The 21,840-nt window shown below is 44.3% G+C and overlaps 1 protein-coding gene across 4 annotated transcripts in view; it reads left to right on the plus strand.

Moving 5' to 3' along the window:
• c11h3orf14 (chromosome 11 C3orf14 homolog) overlaps positions 1-20,299 on the plus strand; it is a 30,751-nt gene extending 10,452 nt beyond the window's left edge. For all 4 annotated transcript variants that reach the window (XM_038810531.1, XM_038810534.1, XM_038810533.1 and 1 more), the window contains 3 exons: positions 2,438-2,561; positions 18,077-18,151; positions 19,477-20,299. In XM_038810531.1, the coding sequence (XP_038666459.1) occupies positions 2,438-2,561; positions 18,077-18,151; positions 19,477-19,728 (451 nt within the window). In that variant the 3' untranslated portion in view covers positions 19,729-20,299. The remainder of the gene's footprint in view (positions 1-2,437; positions 2,562-18,076; positions 18,152-19,476) is intronic.
• Positions 20,300-21,840: the final 1,541 nt, after the last annotated feature.

Here is a 21,840-nt window from a genome sequence, read left to right on the forward strand (position 1 = left end):
CAGCACCACTAGGGTAAGTTCTGCGGGGTCCAAATACCGTCCCTAATGTTCAGCATCGGTAAGGAATTGGGAGAGGGTGTTAGACTGACAAACAGTGGTTCCCAACCCAGGACCTTGCATTCCCCCATTGATTCCCCCCTTTCCGCACCGGCCGCAGCCCCAGACACCCACACATAACGTCACCTGGACTGGGTGCTGGTCCCCTGGGTGTTCGAATGTTAGCTGCTGCATGTGTGGTGTTGCCTCCTGCAGTGTTCAGGCAGTGTCCAGGCATCACGGTCTGATTGGGATGCTAGGCAATGATTCCCACATGCCACATGGCCCGCCCAACCACGGAAATCCAGTTGGGTTCTGGATGCTCACTTAACCACGATTGCCAATTCTCTACAAGTAATAGCCCTCAGCCTCAATGCCCGAGGCTTCGGCAGTTGGTGGGGCTTGTGGGTGGTCAGTGGGGCAGACGAGCAAGGACATGGGTTGCCCCCCGAAATAGTCACACGATCCATGTGTTCACATGGTAGTGCTGCGCTTGGTTGCCCCCACCCCAGTGCCTCCTTCGCTTCCCATGGCGGCCCAGCCTGCGGAAGGTCCCCCACCCCCCGCTGAGCACGAAGTCGGCAAACCCAGCACCCCCGGGATCCTTGCCTTTGAGAAAAGATGGCTACTCACTACCTTGGCTCCCCACAGCAGCCCTTTTGCCAGGTTTATGTTTTTAAAAAGTAGTACTAATCAGCGCCAGCGTGACCACTTTTGGGGAGGCTGTTGGATGTGGGATCTCTCATGTTAATTGTATATAAATAGGCCTTAAAGTGGTGATAATTGGTTCTTGCCACGCTATGGAGAGAATCCGATTTCGCCTACGGCAGCTGGCTAGTTGCATTGCAAACTATTTGGCGCCTGGCACGGTTCCCATTTTCAGCCTCCAGCTATTCACCAGCCTTGTTTCGCTCGAGCGAGAGCGCAACAAGGCCAGCGAATTGCGCCCATAGATTCTAAATACCCGAGTCCCTAACACTAATCCTTGCCTTGCCTGCCCCACTAGTTGCAGCCTGGCACCCAAAACAGCCTATTAATTCCAATTTAATATTTTCTTTCTATTAATGAAGCCTCAATCCATGCTAACATTATCCCACAGGCCCTAATTTTGTGTAATAACCTCGTGCGTGACGCCTTATTGATTGTTTTCAAATATGCTACACCACTCTTTCATTCTTATCCACGCTACAAGTTATTACAACAGAATAGATTTGTCAAACACTTTCCCTTTCATAAATTTGTGTTGGCTCTGCCCAATCATATGATTTGCTAAGAATCCTGTTATCATGTCCTTTATAATGGATTCTAAAGCCTTCCCTTCCACTGCTGTCAGGTTAACTACCAATACAGCAGATACAAAAGTCTGAGAAAACACAGTGACAGATTCAAAAACAGCTTCTTCCCCGCTGTTACCAGATTCCTGAATGACCCGCTTATGGACTGAACTGATCTCTCCACGCATCGTCTCTACTGAATAGTACTAAACTTTGTATGCTTCACCCAATGTCTATGTAGTTACATTGTGTATCTATCGTATATCCTATGTTTTTCATGTATGGGATGATTTGTCTGGACTATAGGCAGAACAATACTTTTCACTGTACTTCGCTACACGTGACAATAAACCCAAGTCCAATAGTGAGTTACCTGTTTCCCTCTTCCTTTCTTGTCATGGGTTTATTTTCTCTCACTTCTGATCCATAGGTTGATCTAAAATCCAGGAATTCTGGAGGATCAAAATCGAATGCATCAGCTATTTCTAGCCACTACTTTTAAATCTCTAGGGTGTAGGCCAGGGTATTTATTGGAATTTAGTCCCATTAATTTCTCCATTGCCATGTCTTTACCGGCACTAATATCTTTATGTTCATCATTTTCCCTAGACCCTTGGTTCCCCGCTGATTCCAGAATGTTTTATTAAGTATCTCTGCCATTTCCTTGCTTGCCATTAAACTTTTTCCTGTCTCCACCTCTAAGGGTCTCACATTTACTCTTGCTAATCTTCCTTTTTACAGATCTATAGAAACTTTCAATCTGTTTTTATGGCCTAGTTCATTACTCATATCCTTCTTCCTTTCTTTATTGATTTCTTGCTAAATTTTAAAATCCTCCCAATCCTTCGGTTTACTACTCTTTATGGAAATGTTCCTTTTAATCTAATACTATCTTTAATTCCTCTTGTTGACCAAGATTGGAGTTTCTGTTCCTTGAGTGAATGCATAATCAATGTGAAGTATAAATTAATTATTTAAAAGTTTGCCATAATAACTTGACAATTAGTAGATTGAGCTATTAGTCTTTTTTGCCATTGATTTCTCGTTTTTAAAAAACATATTTTTATTTGAAATTGTACATGAATCAGGAACTGTGCAATTTTGTGTTCCATTTTTGATTTCTCTAGACTCGGCCTGAGAACTATGCTGCTTCAGCAAATGGAAAACCAACTTGAAAGTCAGACAAATGAGAAAAAACTGCAAGCAGTTGAATTTGAGTCGGCTAATGAAAGAAATGCATCAATTTTAAAAGTAAGTAATTGTTGCCCAAGCCCTTGAGTTGTTTATTTTTGCCGATTTTTAAAATATGGGCAAAATTCTGAATCTGCTTGCTTCTATCGCACAAAGCTCATCAGCCTCACTTTTTTTTGAAGAATTAAAATAACTCGTGCATGCACAAATTCAATGAGAAAATGCTTGTTAAAATCTGAAGTATAGTTTAGGGCACAGGCATTGACTGGTGATTTTATTGCATATTCTTCACATTTCTATAACTTTGTACATAACAACTTCAAATCATTTGTTCTTTTTGCACTGCCATAGCCATATCATTGGATTTTATTTACCTTTTAAGCTGTTAATGCGGTAACAGAAATGTTATTTTATGATGAGAGATTACTGTTAATGAATAAACATTTTACATGTTTGTATATCAAATAATATTAGCAAAGTCCTTGACCTTTGCCCTTAGCTCTTTGGAACATTCCTTTCTTATTGTTCTGAGGTGAAAATATGTCAATTTAGGGAGATTATTAAGTCCATGGAGTAGGTGCAGAAGTGATTTACCGAGATAGCAGAGTTGAGACATGAGCAAAGACTAGAGAAACTGTTTTTTTTTCCCATTAGAAATAAAGAAGATTAAGAGGAGAACTAATAAAGACATTGGAAATTCAGAGGTTTTGATAAATCGGGGGAGGGTGGGGGAGAAATTTCACTGGTTGGTGAGTTAAAGATTAGAGTCTACAAAGTGCGTGAGGGCAAGAAATTCACTCCTGCAGTTTCAATGTTGGCAGGTGCTGCCATAAATTTAAGTTTATTACCAAAGGAATAAAAAGAGAACAGGCACAGGTACAATGAGCTGAGTAGCCTCCTGTGCAGTTAAAATTCTATAATACATAAAATCCTTTACAATGCTCTTAACATATTTAATCCACAACCTCAAGCTCCTGTAGTATAACATTTATCATACAATTTTCTCACTTTTAATCAGAACTAACTTGTTACTTTTTTTCATTTTCTTTTATGAACTGGAGTTGATTTATTTTTTTCAATTCTATTTTGCCCATTTTATTGCTTCTCTGGGAATATTTAAAGTATCTTGGTTCAGCCTACTGACCTTACCCCATTACTGCTGCAATTCAGACTTCAATTTTGTGCTTAGCCTGTATCTGACTATTGGTTTGACTGGTTTATCAGCTTCAGTCTGTTTTGGTCCAGAATATTCAGCACCTCCAATATACCAGCTCGGCCTTTGGTTGACTGAGAAAAGAGTACTGATGACCAGAATCTCAATCCAAGCCGACGATCGTAGTTTACTGTGCAGCAGTGATTGCTGCACTATGTTTTGCTTTGGGGAACTCACAGCAGGCACCTCAAAACACTTGAGAAGTACCACCAATGGTGTCTTTGCAAGATTCTCTTAATCTGGTGGCAAGAAAGCAGTTCAAATGCAGTGTCCTCTCCCAAGCCAACTTGCCCAGCATTGAGGCACTAGTCACTCTGAACCAGCATCACTGGCTGGGACCTATAGTTAGTATGCCTGACATTAGACTTCTAATACAACTGCTCTGCTCCGAACTTGGCAGGTCCCCCAGAGGACGGCAGAAATGCTTTAGCAATGTCCTCCAAGCATCTATGAAGAAGTCAAACATACCCACTGACTCATGGTAGACCCTAACTGGTGACTGACCAAAATGGAAAAGCCACCAAACACCAAATCGAGAGTCTTTGTAGGCGAAGTCAAGGCATCAGAGGCGGTCCATAAACCACTAAACAACTCTTCTACCCAGCTCCTCAAACACCACCTGCCTCTGATGTGGCAAATGGCACACTGGACGCTTATCGGCCATTTCAGAACCCATTGAATTAGAGTGGAAGCAAATCAACCTCAATCCCAAGTGACTTTTTGGATTTTGTGATGTCCTCCAACTTCATAACTGAGTCTGTACACCTCCTGGACCTTTATCCTTATGAAAATACCTCCATCAGTGCATCCTTTAATATGCTCCCCTCAACACATTCTAGACTTCATTCGCTCCACCTGTATCCAATTTTGCTCATTGATACTTCATGCCAATTCCACCCCTTGCAAGTCATCATTATTCCACCTCTGAATTTAACTTTGGACTCTTTCTATTGCCTGATACAACCTTTTGTAAGTAGACCCAAGTAACTTGTAATGTGTGTCCATTCATGTTTGCATTTTGTCTATTACTCTGGACCCAAGTCCAGCATTTCCATTTTTGATCTTTTTAATGCTTTCTCTTTCCCCTCCTCAAATCTCTATCATAATGCCTGATTTCACCTCTCCTGTCCAGGGTACTCTGCCCTTGCAATTCCCTTCCCCAACCTTTCAGCACTCTCCAAACCTCCTCCTCTCATTATGCCATCCCAAGTTTGACTCCCTCTTAGCTCCCCACTCTTGTTATCCTTGGTAGTCTTCAAATGGCTCATTGAGGCACTTGGCTCAGTACAAGCATAAACGCCAATTGCCCCATTCCACTTTCTTGTCGACTTTCCTGACTATTGTGCCCGCTGGGGGCTAACCTTTCAAATCTTCTTCTTGTCCAATAGTCTTGCATTTCTGGATAGGCTTGGAGCACAAGCTTGAGTGAGTATGCAGTATTATGGAATATTTTCCACTTGCCTGGATGAGTGCAGCTCCAACACTACTCAAGAAGCTTGACACCATCCAGGACAAAGCAGCTCGCTTGATTGCTCCACCTTCCACAAATATTCAATCCCTCCACCACCTACGCACAGTGACAGCCGTATGTATCATCTGCAAGGTACACTGTAGTAACTCACCAAGGTTCGTTAGACAGAACCTTCCAAAGACACGAACACTATCATCTAGAAGGACAAGATCAGCAGATACTTGGAAACCCCACCACCTGGACTTCCTCCCCAAGTCACTCACCATCCTGATTTGGAAATATATTGCTGTTCTTCACTGTTGCTTGGGCAAGATCCTGGAGCTTCCTCCCTAACAACACAGTGGGTGTACCTACACCTCAGACTGCAGCGGTTCAAGAAAGCTACTCACCACCACCTTCTGAAGGGCAACTTGGGATGGGCAATAAATACTGGCCTAACCAGCAACGCTCACAAACCGTAAATGAATTTAAAAATAGAATTTTTTAAAATCCATGGACAAATCCAATTTACGTTCTGCCCTTGGTAATATCATCTGAAAGGAGCGGTTACAGGACATTCTGGAGGAAGAGGGCAAACAGCCAGTGGTCATGGTACACATCCATACCAATGACATAGGTTTAGGTTTAAAAAAAAAAGAATGAGGTCCTAAAAGCAGAATATAGGAAGTTAGGAAGAAAATTGAGAAGTCGGACCTCTAAGGTAGTGATCTCAGGATTACTACCAGTGCCACGTGCTAGTCAGAGGAGAAATCGCAGGATATATTGGATAAATACATGGCTTAAGAGATGGTGTGAGGGGGAGGGTTTCAGATTCCAGGGCTATTGGGATTGGTTCTGGGGGAGGTGGGACCAGTACAAACTTGATGGGTTACATCTGGGCAGGACTGGGACTTATGTCCTCGGGGGATCATTTGCTAGAGTGGTTGGGGAGGGTTTGAACTAATATGGCAGGGGGATGAGAGCCTATGCAAGGAGTCAGAGGAGGAGGAAATAAGGACAAACACAAAAGACAGGGAAATAAGAAAAGTGACAGGCAGATAATCCGAGAGCCAGATCTAAACAGGGCCAGAGTGAAAAATATTGGGAGTGTGACTAGTAACGTTAAAAAGACAAGCTTCAAGTATTTGTGCCTTAACACGCGTAGCATTTGCAATAAAGTGGATGAACTCATCGCACAAATAGATGCTTCACAGCTCCAGGGTCCCTGGTTCGATTCGCGGCTTAGGTCTCTGTTTGTGCGGAGTCTGCACGTTCTCCCCGTGTCTGCGTGGGTTTCCTCTGTGCTCCGGTTTCCTTCCACAAGTCCCGAAAGATGTGCTGTTAGGTGAATTGGATATTCTGAATTCTCCCTCTGTGTAACTGGACAGGCGCGGAATGTGGCTTCTAGGGGCTTTACACAGTAACTTCATTGCAGTGTTATTAATGTAAGCCTACTTGTGGCAATAAAGATTTTTATTACTATTATTATTATTATGGATATGATATTGTCAGGATTACAGAGACATGGCTGCAGGGTGACCAGTGATGGGAACTGAATGTCCTAGGATACTCTGGATTGAGAAAAGACAGAAAAAAAGGAAAAGGCGGTGGGGTTGCATTCCTGGTTAAGGAGGAAATTAACACAATAGTGAGGGAGGATATTAGCTCCGACAAAGTGGAATCTTTTTGCGTAGAACTGAGAAACAGCAGGAGGCAAAATGTATTTGTGGGCGTCAAATATAGACCTGCAAACTGCAGTGATATTGTTTGGAATGGCATTAAACAGGAAATTAGAGGCACATGTGTTAAAGGAACAACTGTAATTATGGTGATTTTTATCTGCAAATAGATGGGAAAATCTAATTAGCCACAATACTATAGAGGAGGAATTCCTGGAGTGTATGCAGGATGGTTTTTTGGATCAATATGTTGAGGAGCCAACTAGAGAACAGGCCATCCTAGATTGGGTACTGTGCAATGAGAACGGAATCATTGGCAATCTATTGCGTGACCCCTTGTGGATGAGCGACCACAATATGATAGAATTTTTCATCAGGATGGAGAGTGAAGTCGTTGATTCTAACACTAGGGTCCTGAATCTTAACAAAGGAAACTATGATAAAATGAGGCTTGAGTTAGCTATGATCAATTGGGGAATGTTACTAAAGGGATGACGGGGGATAGACAATGGCAAACATTCAAAGAGCACATGGAGGAACTGCAACAATTATTTATTCCTGTCTGGCACAAAAATAAAATGGGTAAGGTGGTAAATCCATGGTTTACAAGGGATATTAAGGATAATATTCAATCCAAGGAAGTAGCATCTAAATTGGCCAAGGAAAAACAACAGGTCTGAGGATTGGGAGTTGATTAGAATTCAGCAAAGAAGGACTAAGGGATTGATTAAGAAGGGGAAAATAGAGTACATAAGTAAGCTTGCAGGGAACATAAAAACTGACTGTAAACGTTTCTATAGGTATGTGAAAGGAGAAAGATTGGTGAATAAAAATGTAGATCCCTTACAGTCAGAAGCAGGGGAATGTATTATGGGGGACAAGGAAATGGCTAAGTGACTGAATACATACTTTGGTTTGGTCTTCACAAATGAGGACACAAATAAGACATCAGAAATGTTGGGGAATGCAGGGTTTAGTGAGAAGGAGGAACTGAAGGTGATCGATATCAGTTGAGAAATGGTGTTGGGGAAATTGATGGTATTAAAGGCTGAAAATCCTTAGGGCCTGATAATCTACATCCCAGGGTACTGAAGGAGGTGGCGCTAGAAATAATGGATGCATTGATGGTCATCTTCCAGGATGCCATAGACTCTGGAACAGTTCCTGCAGATTGGAGGGTGGTTAATGTAACTCCACTATTTAATAAGGGAGGTCGAGAGAAAGCAGGAAATTATAGACCAGTAAACCTGATATCAGTAGTGGGAAAATTCTAGAATCCATTATCAAAGATTTTGCAGCAGAGCACTTAGAAAACAGTGGCAGGGTCAGACAGTCAGCATGGATTTATGAAGGGGAAATCATGCTTGACAAATCTACTGGAATTCTTCGGGGATGTTACTGGTAGAATTGATGAAGGGGAGCCAGTGGATGTGGTGAGTCTGTGGAATTCATTAACACAGGAAGCAGTCGAGTCCAAAACATTGTGGTTTCAAGAAGCACTTCGGGCAAAGGGGATCAAAAGATATGTGGGAAAGCGGGATTAAGCTATTGAGTTGGATGATCAGCCATGATCATAATGAATGGCAAAGTGGGCTTGAAGAACCAAATGGCCTCCTCCTGCTCCTATTTTGTCTAAGTTTCTTTGATATTGTTAGTTTTCACATGACAATGATGGCACCCAGCACTATCTCGCCACCAGTGAACCTTTTTTTCTGTTGTGCACAGCCTATTCATTTAAACGCACAATTCTTTGCCCAATCTCACATCATAGTATCTTAAAGGGCACGACTTCTGCACAGTACCATCTGGTAGCAGTGCAGCCAAGCATTCTAGGAGAATTGCTGCCATGTTTCTGAACTCCCCTGTTGCTTGCAGGGAAATTAGCAGGTTTCTTTCGTGATGTACCGTACTAGTTGAACAGAAACATCCTCCAATTAAATTTGGGAAGACTGAAGCCATTATCTTCAATTCCCATCAAAAGCTTCATTCACTAGCAACACCCTGACGACTGTCTGTGATTAAACCAGGCTGTTTTCAATTTTGATGTCACATTTGACTCAGAAGTGAGCTTCTGACAACATATCCGTGCCAGCATGAAGACCATCTATTTCCATAATATCGTTCGACTCTGCCTCTGTTTCAGCTTGTCCGCTGCTGGCACCCTCATCCAGGCCTTTGTCAATTCTAGGTTTGGCTATTCCAATGCATTCCTGGCCAGCCTCCCACATTCTACATTCATCTAAAACTTAGCTGTCCATGTCCTTACTTGCACCAAGCCCTATTCGCCCATCTCCCTGACCTACATTTACTCCCGGCCAAGCACACCTTGACTTGAAAGTTTTAATCTTTTTTCTTTAAAGCCCAACAAGGTCTTGCCGCTCCCAATCTCCGAAATCTCTTGTATCCTTACAACCTTTCAAGACATCAGTGTTTATCTAATTCTACCCTCCAAGAACATCCCCAATTTTAGTTCTGCCATAGATAGCTGTTCCCTCCTAAACTGCATGGTGGCACAGTGGTTAGCACTGCTGCCTCACAGTGACAGGGACCCGGGTTAAATTATGGCCTGGGTGACTGTCTGTTTGCACGTTCTCCCTATGTCTGGGTGGGTTTCCTATGGGTGCTCTGGTTACCTCCCACAGTCCAAAGATGTGCAGGTTAGGTGGATTGGCCAACTAAATTGCCCCTTGGTGTCCGAAGGATTGCAGGTTAGGTGGAGTTGCAGGGCGACAGGGATAGGGCGGGGAAGTGGGCCTAGGTAAGGTGCTTTTTCAGAGGGTCAGTGCCGACCCAATGGGCCAAATGGCCTCCTTCTGCACTGTAGGGATTCTATGATAAATTTAGAGAACTCCTCCCATAAATCTCTCTGTCTGTCTTTAAGGTAATTCTTTCAATTTATAACTTTGACCAAGCTTTTGGTCAACTCTCCCAATATCACTTTATGTGGCTTGGTGTCAAATATTGCTTGGTGATGCACCTAAGAAGTGCCTTGGGATATTTTATTATTTTGAATATGCTGTGTAATACAAGTTGCTATAAGTATGTATGGCTCAGCAACTTTATAGAGAGAGATTATACTGTTAATTGCCCGAGAGAAACCTAGTGCTCAGGCAGTCAAAATGCTCTGGGTTACTTACCTGCTGGAAAATTACCTGGATCCTGCCAACTGCAGTTTATGCTCTGGCTTCTGGGTAAGCCACCTTCCCAAAACTGATTTGCTCCATCTTTCAATAAGTAATCGTGATCTGATGATATAATTGCCCCAGATTGTAATTATATCTCGGACATGTCACTTTCCCACCAGGCTAAAGAGACAGTAAGGAAATGCCAGGTAGATGACGGGGATCAAATGTTAAATGTAATAGATGCTGTGGTATGAAGAGACATGAGTTCAGCTCCTTTTTCACCAACACACCTTTAATGGTTCAAACTCACTCTGCACAGAACTCTACAGATCACCAGATCCAGAGGCCACTTGAAGCCCCTTTACATATCAGTGTCAGTCATTGAACACTTAACATAGATGAGACAACTAATTGCAATGTCTCTTAACCCATTGCTTAACAGTCTCCCCTTCCTTGGTGAAAAAAACCAATTAGGTGAAAACAAAATTTCAAGAAACTAAAATTTCAAGAAACTAAAACACACACCTGATTCCCCCCTTTTTTTGAGTAGAAGAAAAAAAAAAATTCACAGAAACAGGCGCCCTTCATTTGCAATATCTAAAAGTTTCTGTGAACTAGCCCCTCTTTTCGTAAAACAGTCTGACAGTTGATAGCTACTGTCAACCCATTTAATTTTTGTTATTTCCCCTCTGTCCAACATCTGCTTCAAACTTGCGATGTCTATCCGTAACCTCTTTTCATTGACACTTTTTGTAGAGTGCACATTTTCCCACCGGGATTTATTGTCAATGTGACAGTCAATAGGTATATTACCCAAATCCCCTAATCCCAAAATTTCAGTCAATATCTGACTTATATAAAAGGCCATATCCACCGCTTCCACTAAGCTTAACGTCTCAGCAGCTAAATTGCTTTTGACCACTCTCCTTATTTTCTTTGTTTCCTACACAAGAGGGCAACATTTACCATTGTTCCCCGAAAGGAAAATTATAAAACCTCCTGCGCTTGAAACTCCATCACATAAATTTGCATAGGACGCATCACTATAAACTATGAGTTTCAAATGCCTAAGATCACATAAAACTAGGAACTTCAAAACACACTCCTGCATTTTTAGTTTGGCCAACACTTTATTCGCTCTTATTATGTCTTAAAGCTCTTCGAAATCTTTCAGATTCTTCGGCTTCCAAAAAAGTTTTTCTACTGCTATGTAACGCGTTTAAATGTTCAGCAAAACTTCCCAAGCTGGAGGCTGGTCATCCAAAATAGAAGGAATTGTAGGATTTCTACCAAACACTAATTGATAAGGACTATAGCCCCCAACCATCTGCAATGAATTCTTTGCATGTACCGCCCATGCTAAAGCTGAATTTAGCGTGCAGTTTGGTCGATCTCCCAAAGTTTTCCGAAGCATGTCATCGATAACAGCATGATTTCTTTCGCAGACACCATTACTGAATGGACTTTCTGCAGCAGTGTTCATAACTCTGATATTCATGTTTTCACACATATCCCTAAACTCATCATTAGCAGATTCTCCCCCATTGTCCGTAAAGAATTTTGCTGGTGGACCCATTCCTGTCCCGAACCATTTTTCCACAATTTGATCCAGAATTACTCTCTTTTCTTTACTTCGTACAATCGTTGACGGACTAAATCTGGTTGCTAAATCTACAAAATAAATATATTATTTGCTTTATCCCAGATTTTAAGGTCCATGGCCACAATGTCATTAAAATCCCTGGCCAAAGGTAGGGTTACTATCGGTCGCACTGGTGTCCTTCTGTACTTCCTGCAAACTTCACAGCGATCACTAACCTGTTCTATCAGTTTAGTATAGTCGTCATCCCTTACCCCTGCATCCTTTAATAAATTTTTCAGCCTTCGAGGAGACGGATGTGCAAATTGCCTATGCAGTTTTACTACAACAAGCTTTTTCTCAGCTAAAGTCCCATTATCAACTGCCATTAACACATCCTTAACCACTCTACTTGAAACATTATTTGTCAGTAATGGAATACAATAGTGTCCCGACTGTGTAAATTGTAAGTCCACCGTCTTTCCAAAAACTGTTGCCTTATCCTGTTCCATATCCAGCTTCATGTGTGCTTTCTTCATCGACTGTCTGCTCAGAAGCAAAGGTATCTCACTTGATACGACATCCGTGCTAATGAAATGGTTCACTCCAGCAATATTGCAAGGGATCACCACTCTTTTTCAGTGACTTCAGAGTATTATCATCCCCAAACCTGAAATTTTTGGAACTTTTAAATTCCTTAACCTTGTTACGATTTTCAGCATCCAAGGAGTCCAGGTAACATTTTAACCAGTCAATCCCACACACAGTAGATGTGCAGCCACTGTCCAATACAGCACAGTTAAAAGATTCTGCAACCAACACCCTCATTACCGGCGTAAAACAGCTTGTTAATAGGACAATGTCTTCTTTCTGGTCACTATCTTTTTCCTCTTCTGACTCTTCCATGTCATGTGTCCTTCAAATACTCTATCATAACGAGTTGGACAGTTGAAAGCATAATGGTATTGAGAGTCACATCGAAAACATTGATTTATCATGCCCCGTGCATTTCTGGGGTTCATCCTCCTATTGTAGGTTCTGACTGGGTTTCTGTCTTCATAATTCCCTTGTCTCGGTCTTTTATAGTCTTGAGGCCTGTTCGTAGCCATACGATTTCACCATCCTGTTAGTAGTGTATCTTCCATATTCTGCCTTATGGCAGGCTGACCTATTTGAGTCATCAGAGCCATTGGAATTGAATATTTCCCCAGAATTGTTTTTAAAGCTGTTGTCATCTGTTCGAATACGGTATCGTTATCCGTAACCTGAACTCCTGTCAAAACCAGGAGCCTATCCATGTTTCTCACTCTAGCACAGTCAAGTAATTTAAAGGCCAACACAGACTGTGGAAATTCCAGCCCGTGTTTCTGCAGCCTTTTATATAGTCTGTCAAATTCCATTATATAGTCTTCCATAGATAAATCCTCCATTTTCCGGAACTTATCAAAATCCGACCATGCTGCCAAATATTCGGCTATAGCGATTTCGGACCATGCTCCGCATTGGGTGGATCTGGAGATGGGGGAGGTGCGGGACCAGCGCCCACTTTGGCGCCTGGACGTGGGGTTGTTGGCTGATGAGGTGGTGTGCAGGAGGGTCCGGGATGTATTGAGAGTTACCTCGAGGCCAACGATACTGGGGAGGTCCGGGTGGGGATGGTGTGGGAGGCTCTGAAGGCAGTGATTAGGGGGGAGCTGATCTCCATCCGAGCCCATAGGGAGAGGGGGGAAGAGGAGGGAGAGGGAGAGACTGGTGGGGGAGCTGCTGAGTGTAGATAGGAGGTACGCGGAGGCCCCGGAGGATGGATTGCTGGGGGAGCGGCGTACCCTGCAGGCCAAGTTTGAGCTATTGACCACCACAAAGGCGGAGACACAGTGGAGGAAGGCGCAGGGAGCGGTCTACGAATATGGAGAGAAGGCGAGCAGGATGCTGGCGCATCAGCTTCGCAGGCGGGATGCGGCTAGGGAGATTGGTGGAGTGAAGGATAGGGGTGGGAATGTGGTGGGGGGGGGGGGGGGATGGAGAGCTTTTTGAACAGGCTGCGATTTCCAAGGGTGCAGGAGGAGCAGGTGGAGGGACTGGGGGCGCCGATCGAGTTGGAGGAGCTGGTTAGAGGGATTGGCCACATGTAGTCGGGGAAGGCGCCGGGACCGGATGGGTTCCCGGTTGAATTTTATAAAAAAATACGCGGACCTGTTGGTTCGGACCTTTAACGAGGCATGGGAGGGGGGAGTTTTGCCCCCGACTATGTCACGGGCGCTGATTTCCCTGATCCTGAAGCGAGATAAGGACCCCTTGCAGTGTGGATCATATAGGCCTATTTCACTGCGGAATGTGGACGCCAAGCTGCTGGCGAAGATCTTGGCCACTAGAATAGAGGACTGTGTGCCGGGGGTGATACATGAAGATCAGATGGGTTTTGTGAAGGGGAGGCAGCTGAACACTAACGTGCGAAGGCTGCTAAATGTGATAATGATGCCGGCGGCAGAAGGAGAGGCGGAGATTGTGGTGGCATTGGATGCGGAGAAGGCCTTTGATAGTGTTGAGTGGGGGTACTTGTAGGAGATATTAGAGAGGTTCGGGTTTGGGGAGGGGTTTATTAAATGGGTGAGGTTGCTGTACGAGGCCCCGATGGCGAGTGTAGTGACAAATGGGAGGAGGTCCGAGTACTTCAGGCTCTACCGTGGGACGAGGCAGGGGTGCCCCCTGTCCCCCTTGCTTTTTGTGTTGGCAATTGAGCCTCTGGCCATGGCGCTCAGGGAGCCGGGGAGGTGGAGGGGTCTGGTGCGGGGTGGGGAGGAGCACCGAGTGTCGCTTTATGCAGACGACTTGCTGCTGTATGTAGCAGTCCCGGTGGGAGGAATGCCGGAGGTGATGGAGATTCTTGCTGAGGTTGGGAGTTTCTCGGGCTATAAGTTGAACCTGGGCAAGAGCGAGCTGTTTGTTGTACACCCGGGTGATCAGGAGGCGATTGGAAGGCTCCCGCTAAAAAGGGCAGTGAGGAGTTTTAGGTACCTGGGGGTTCAGGTGGCTAGGAGTTGGGGGACTTTGCAGAAGCTTAATTTTACTAGGTTGGTGGAGCAGGAGTTTAAAAGGTGGGATATGCTGCCGCTGTCCTTGGCGGGTAGAGTACAGTCCGTTAAAATGACGGTGCTCCCGAGGTTTTTGTTTTTGTTTCAGTGCCTCCCCATTTTCATTCCGAGGGCCTTTTTTAGGAGGGTGAACAGCAGCATCACAGGACTTGTTTGGGCACACGCGACTCCAAGTGTGAGGAGGGTCTTTTTGGAGCGGGGCAGGGATAGAGGGGGCTGGCGCTTGCGCTGCCCAACCCTTCTGGGTACTATTGGGCAGCTAATGTCGCAATGGTACGCAAGTGGGTAATGGATGGGGAGGGGGCAGCATGGAAACGGATGGAGATGACGTCCTGTGGAGGCATGAGCCTGAAGGCACTGGTAACGGCGCCGTTGCGGCTGCCTCCAACGAGGTACACTACGAGCCCGGTGGCGGTGGCTACCGTCAAGATTTGGGGGCAGTGGAGGCGACACGGGGGAAGTGGGGGGCTCGATTGAGGCCCTGCTGCAGGGGAACCACCGATTTGTCTCAGGGAACATTGATGGTGGGTTCCTGGGGTGGCACAGGGCGGGCATAAGGAAGTTGAGAGACCTGTTCATTGACGGGAGGTTTGCGAGCCTGGGTGAGCTGGAGGAGAAGTTTGAGCTCCCCCCGGGGAATATTTTCAGGTACCTTCAGGCCAAGGCGTTTGCTAGGCGGCAGGTGGAGGGGTTCCCTTCGCTGCCCCCACAGGGGTTAAGGGATAGGGTGCTTTCGGGGGTGTGGGTCGGGGATGGGAAGGTGTCTGATATCTACCAGGTGATGCAGGAGGTGTCGGTAGAGGAGCTGAAGGCTAAGTGGGAAGTGGAGCTGGGAGAGCAGATTGAGGAGGGGACATGGGCGGACGCCCTGGAGAGGGTGAACTCCTCCTCTTCATGTGCGAGGCTTAGCCTCATCCAGTTCAAGGTACTGCACAGGGCTCATATGTCCAGGACGAGGATGAGCAGGTTTTTTGGGGGCGAGGACAGGTGTATTAGGTGTTCGGGGAGCCCAGCGAACCATGCCCATATGTTTTTGGCATGCCCGGCACTGGGGGAATTCTGGCAGGGAGTGGCAAGGATGGTGTCGAGGGTGGTAGGGTCCAGGGTCAAGCCAGGATGGGGACTCGCGATATTTGGGGTGGTGCAGGGAGTGCAGGAGGCGAAAGAGGCTGGTGTTTTGGCCTTTGCATCCCTAGTAGCCCGGCGGAGGATCTTGTTGCAATAGAAAGATGCGAGACCCCCAAGCGTGGAGACCTAGATCAATGACATGGAGGGATTCATTAAGCTGGAGAAGGTCAAATTCGCCCTGAGGGGGTCGGTACAAGGGTTCTTTAGGCGGTGGCAGCCTTTCCTCGACTTTCTGGCTCAACGATAGGGAACTAGGTCAGCAGCAGCAGCAGCAGCCCGGGGGGGGGGGGGGGGGGGGGGGGGGGGGTCATTGTTTATGTTAATTTAATTTATTAATTTATTTTGTTGTTTATTGGGTTTGGGGGGGTTCATTATATGCATTGTTACGGGTGCCGGGGGGTGTTTATTATTGTTATTATTATTATTGTTCTGTTATACATTTTTGAAAAATCTCAATAACAATTATTTTTTTTTAAAATAAAAAATCCGACCATGCTTCATACGCACTTAACAAGTCATCTTTCTTATAAATCTTGTCTATATAATGTAATAAAGTCACCAGACCTTCTTCTGAGTCTAGCTCTTCCAACTCTAGCTCAGAAAGCACTTTGTTTCGGATTTTACTGCCATATGGTAAAGAAAGAGCCAATGCCATACCTTGTTTTCTCTTTCCTAAAGCAGTCACCTTAGTCCACATAACTACTGCACTTCTCCATTGATCGTATGATTCCCTTTCAGAAAATAAGGGAGGATAATCATAACCAGCCATCTTTGTCCTGGGTTCAGCCATGTTTCCCTTTTTGTTCTTCACTCCTTGGTTTGATCTGGAAAAAATTGTATCTTTCAAGCCTTCACATTTATACAGCAACCATCCTCTGCTACCATTGTTAACACGTACTAGATGCTGTGGTATGAAGAGGCAAGAGTTCAGCTCCTTTTTCACCAACACACCTTTAATGGTTCAAACTCACTCTGTACAGAACTCTACAGATCACCAGATCCAGAGGCCACCTGAAGCCCCTTTACATATCAGTGTCAATCATTGAACACTTAACATAAATGAGACAATCATTGAACACTTAACATAAATGAGACAACTAATTGCAATGTCTCTTAACCCATTACTTAACATCAAATGGGTATGATTTGTTTTTGCTTTCCTTTCTGGGCCAGGAGAAATGCTCTATTAGGCAGCACGAGGAATGCCATGATGTTCCCTGCCACTCTCGCAAGGCCTCTCCTGGAGAAGCCAAGGGCCACCTGATTCTTCTGGAGGATGTCAGCCACATGTTGATGAGGCCTGGCAGTTAAAATATCTCACTTGTACCGTCTCCAACTATATGACCAAGCTGTTTTGGTATAAAGCATTTTTCCCAAATTGTCAGTGACCGCCCCCCCGACAACTCTGTGAGACCTTATGAAATCTAGCTTCATTGTGGGTAAGTCTAATACAAGGAACCAAGGGCGAAATTCTCCCCCCCCCACGACGGGTGGGAGAATAGCGGGAGGGCCTTCCCGACTTTTTTGACGCCCTCCCGCTATTCTCCCCCCCCCCCGCCGAAATCCCGACACGAATCGCTGCCGCCGTTTTTTTACGGCCGGCAGCGATTCACAGCTGTTAGAAGGGCCGAAGTCCCAGCCCTTTACGACCTTTTTACGAACGGCAAACACACCTGGTCCTGCCGTTCGTAAAAACGTCGTGACCACCTGGAAAAAAATAACCATGGCACCGATTGGCACGGCAGTACCACGGCCGTGCCAAGGGTGCCATGGGCCCGCGGGCAGCGGGCCCGATGCCCGCGCACTATTTGTCCTTCCGCCGCCCCGCAGTATCAATACGCGGGGCGGCTGAGGGGCAACCGCGGAGTCTTCCCACCTGCGCATGCGCGGCTGACGTCATATGACGCGTCAGCCGGCGCTAAGTCCGACAAGCGGGCTTAACGATTTTCGTTAAGCCCGACTTGTCGGAGCCTCCGACGTCGGGCTGCTAGCCCCGACGGGGGACCAGAATCGGTCCCCCGTCGGGAAGGGGCGCGATGCCGTAAAACCCGCCCGGGTTTTACGGCAGTTTGACGATTTCTCCCGTTTTGGGAGAATTTCGCCCCAAATTTTGCACGGGCTAGGATCTACGAACTGTGCATTATCTGCCACAGTAATCAGATATGTGTTTGAAGGTTGAATTTTTAGACCAGCTTTTAAATGAACATTTTAACCTTCGTTATTAAAATCTGTATTTTAAAAGTGATAAAGCATGATGATTTAAATATTTTACTGAATTTTTGTTTATTAACGATAGAATTATTTTGTAGGATTTGGAAGTAGCTGAAGATAAATTAAGAGTCGGGGCACGCACACATCTGCATCCTACTGTTCTTACACTCAAGGTATATATCCACTTCCTATTCTGTTTAGTATTATTGTTGCTCAAGCATTTTAATTTGGCATACTAATTTTGAAAATATGAATCATAAAATAATGAATGCAGAGGAGTGTGTAGTGATTTTCTTGACCTGTAGTATAGTGCCCCCTAGTGTATGCGAGGAAGAGTAAAGCTTGCAGGAGAAATCAAAAAAATGTGGCTTTTTTGAGGTGAGGACAAGATAAAATGGTATATTTTGACTTAAAAACCAGATCAGAAGCACATACTCGAGGTTCTGATACATATCAGAATTCTAAATTTTTTAAAAATCAAACTCGCTGTGTCAGTACTCTGCACACTGCAAAGTGTAAGGAAAAAAGCGTTGCATTCTGATTCAAGTTGAATCAGCACCTGCTTTGCGGTTTTCTTCTGCAAATCAGCACTTGTCACTTTACAGAAAGTGGTGAGAAGGTACAAGGAGAGATGCAAGGGAGCAGATTGCCTTTGGATGGTATGAGAAACAGCAATGTGAACTTGAAGGGTAAAGATAACAAATAAACACACTTCTCAAAAAAATCCATAATCCAAATCTGGTCTTTAAATTTTATGAGCTTCTACGTTTTGTAGACTTTAAAAATCATCATCTATCATTTCTTCCCGTCTATTACAAAAAGAGAAACACAATGGTTTGAATGATACTGTAGTCATGTCACATTGGGCAATGAAAATGACACGGCTATTTTAGAACTCATCGAATGCCAGAACATATAAACACACCAGTAGAATAACAGGTTAAAAAGAATGGTACTGAAACTGAAGAATGTATTGGTTTAGCCACATTTGCAACACTGAACCAATTTTAGTGACCACACCATTTAAAAAGTGAGGGGGGGAGTTGAGCCAAGATGGCACCCCGAAATTCATTATCTATCTTTTGTGGAGGCAACATCACTGTAGGGATTACACTGGGTCACATGGAAGGCTACCAGCAGCTTCTCAGGGCACTTAAGAATGGTGAATAAATGAAGTCTTGACAAAATTCTCCATATCTCGAAGAGTTTTTAAAACAGTTGTTTCCTTTACACGGAGACATTGGTAAAACCTTAGAAGCAGATTGGCTACTCTATCTTTGGCTTATATCTAATTATCCATTATTTGTAAAAGGCTGAAAGGGAAAGGGAGGAAATAATGAGATGTGCAAAATGCAGAAATAAAAGCACCACGTTTATTTTAATTCTATTCTAATAATTGATTTGTTTTGTGTGCAAATGTGTTTGTAATGTTTGGGATAATATAATTGACTTTAGAATTACAATTGCTATTTGTGAAGTTTCTGTTTGTTCTACCCAGATGAAATACTGGGCATCTGTTGAAGAACATCTGCCTAAATGGGAACAGTTTTTACTGGGGCGAACAAAGAGTCCTATTGAAGTGATGAATCCATGGCACAAAGAAGCACAGAAGCAAGAACTTTTCATTAAAAGTAGCAGTTTACCCTCTTCAGCATCAACTTCCAAGATGCCTCCTCAGTCTCCTCACTCAGAAAAACAAAAAGCTTATAAAAAAAAGGATAACGTAGAAAGTGCTTCCATTAACAATTAAACTTTGGGAAGATTTGTTAGACGATATTACTGTTAACTGAACAGATCATGTGATTTTTGCATGACAGTATAATCTTAATTTGACTGCTGAGTGCTTTACTGCTTTCATAATTTGCAGCAGCAAATGTTTTTTTATCTCTGTTAACTTCTAATACAGAATTATATAAAATCAATTCTGAGAAATCTATATCTGCATACAGTAAGTGTAATAGACCAAAGCAGTGCAAGAGATCAGGTAATTTTAAGTGTAAATTACATCAAGCGTAAAATGAGTTTCTGCTATATTGTACAGTGATTTTAAAATTATTTTGTGTGAAACCAGCCTGCTCATACAACTGGTCACATCTCCAGATCAGAATAACAAGATGACGGGTTTCCACTGATTAGAGGAGGCACTTCACAATAACCTTTTTTATTTAGGTGTTTTAAAAGTTTTTACATACTAGTTAATTTACTAAGAGACTGATTCATGGACACTGTTGTGATGAAACTAGTAACTGGTTCAGAGTTTTTTCAATTCACTTTCAGTGATTTAAAATCAGGTCACTCAAGAAGAGGGCACAGTACTATTTTAAAAAATGATAAATCAACTTTTAGCTATATGAAGAAAATTGTACTATGTTACGAAAATGAAGAAATTCAAAGAAAATAAACAATTACGATTATTCTGTTTAATGAAAGATTTTGGGCGCGATTCTCCGCAAATGCGGAGAGTCGTGAAGGCTGCCGTGAAACCGGCCGTGTTTCCCGGCAGCCTCCGCGCCCCCTCCCGGGACCCGATTCTGCTCCCCGGTCGGGGCTAGCAGCGGGGCCCCGTGAACCTCGGCATCGCAGGCTTAGCGAAATTCGCTAAGCCCGCGCGCCAAAGTTAACGGCGGCTGACGCGCACGAAGACGTCAGCCGCGCATGCACGGATTGGACTGCTCCAACCCGCGCATGCGTGGATGACGTCATCACGCATATGCGTGAAACCCGTGCATGCGCGGGCCGGTATGCCCCTTAGCTGCCCCGCGGACTGATCCAGCGGGGCGGCGGAGGAACAAAGAGTGCGCGGGGTTCGGACCCGCTGCCCGCGATCGGTGCCCACCGATCTCGGGCCCATGGCACCCTTGGCACGGCCGTGGTGCGGCCATGCCAATCTGTGCCATGGTTACCCAGAACGGCACTTTGCGGCCGTTTTCACGTACGGTGAGAGCAGGTATGTTGCCGTTCGTGAAAACGGCCGTAAAGGCCTGGGAAATCGGCCCATCGGCTGAGGGAGAATCGCTGCTCGCCATAAAAAAACGGCGAGCAGCGATTCGTGTCGGGGGGCGGGCGTGGGGGGGGGGGGGGGGAGAATAGCGGGAGGTTGGGAAAAATGTCGGGAAGGCCCTCCCGCTATTCTCCGACCCGTCGTGGGGGGCGGAGAATCGCGCCTAAACTTTGTGATTGTGTAAATACTTCAGGTGGATATTTAAACCATAACTTCACTTTTGGAACAACAATACAATTTCAAGCGCAGTTTCACCAGATTTCCTAATTGCAAACAAAGTGGTAACTCTACCCCTCAAAATTATCTAAATAAACAAATAATGAAATTATTAAATAATCTCAAAATATGGCAGATGCAGGAAATCTGAAATAACAGAAAATGCTGGCAGAACTACCAGACGGGTTTTTCCAGCATTTTCTGTTTTTAATAATGCAATTGTCGGCAGGCCACTTGTATAATGTAACATCCAGAAAAACACTGAATATCTGCACTTTTGTTTTGAATATTTGAATTTGTATTGAAACTCCCAAAGGCAGTGAAATACACCTTTCGGTAGTACCAGCATCACAAACCATAATTTTTGTGAGTTTAGAATTGAACAATTCTCAGCTCCTTGGATGTTTACATAGCTATAGTGGATAAAAGTGAAATTCCCATCATGGATATTTTGAATGTTTCCCTTTGTCAAATATACCTGCCTGGTATCTTGGTAGTTGAATGAGCCTATTTATAACTTTGCAAACCTGGTATATTTAACATATTTCAAGAAGAGATGGTTAACAGAATAACTATATTTTTATTCATTCATGGGATGTGGGCTCCACTGGCCGGGCCAACATTTATTGCACATCCATCATTGCC

This window comes from Scyliorhinus canicula, chromosome 11 (genome assembly GCF_902713615.1).
Source record: "Scyliorhinus canicula chromosome 11, sScyCan1.1, whole genome shotgun sequence".
In the NCBI taxonomy this organism is placed as follows: Eukaryota; Metazoa; Chordata; class Chondrichthyes; order Carcharhiniformes; family Scyliorhinidae; genus Scyliorhinus; species Scyliorhinus canicula.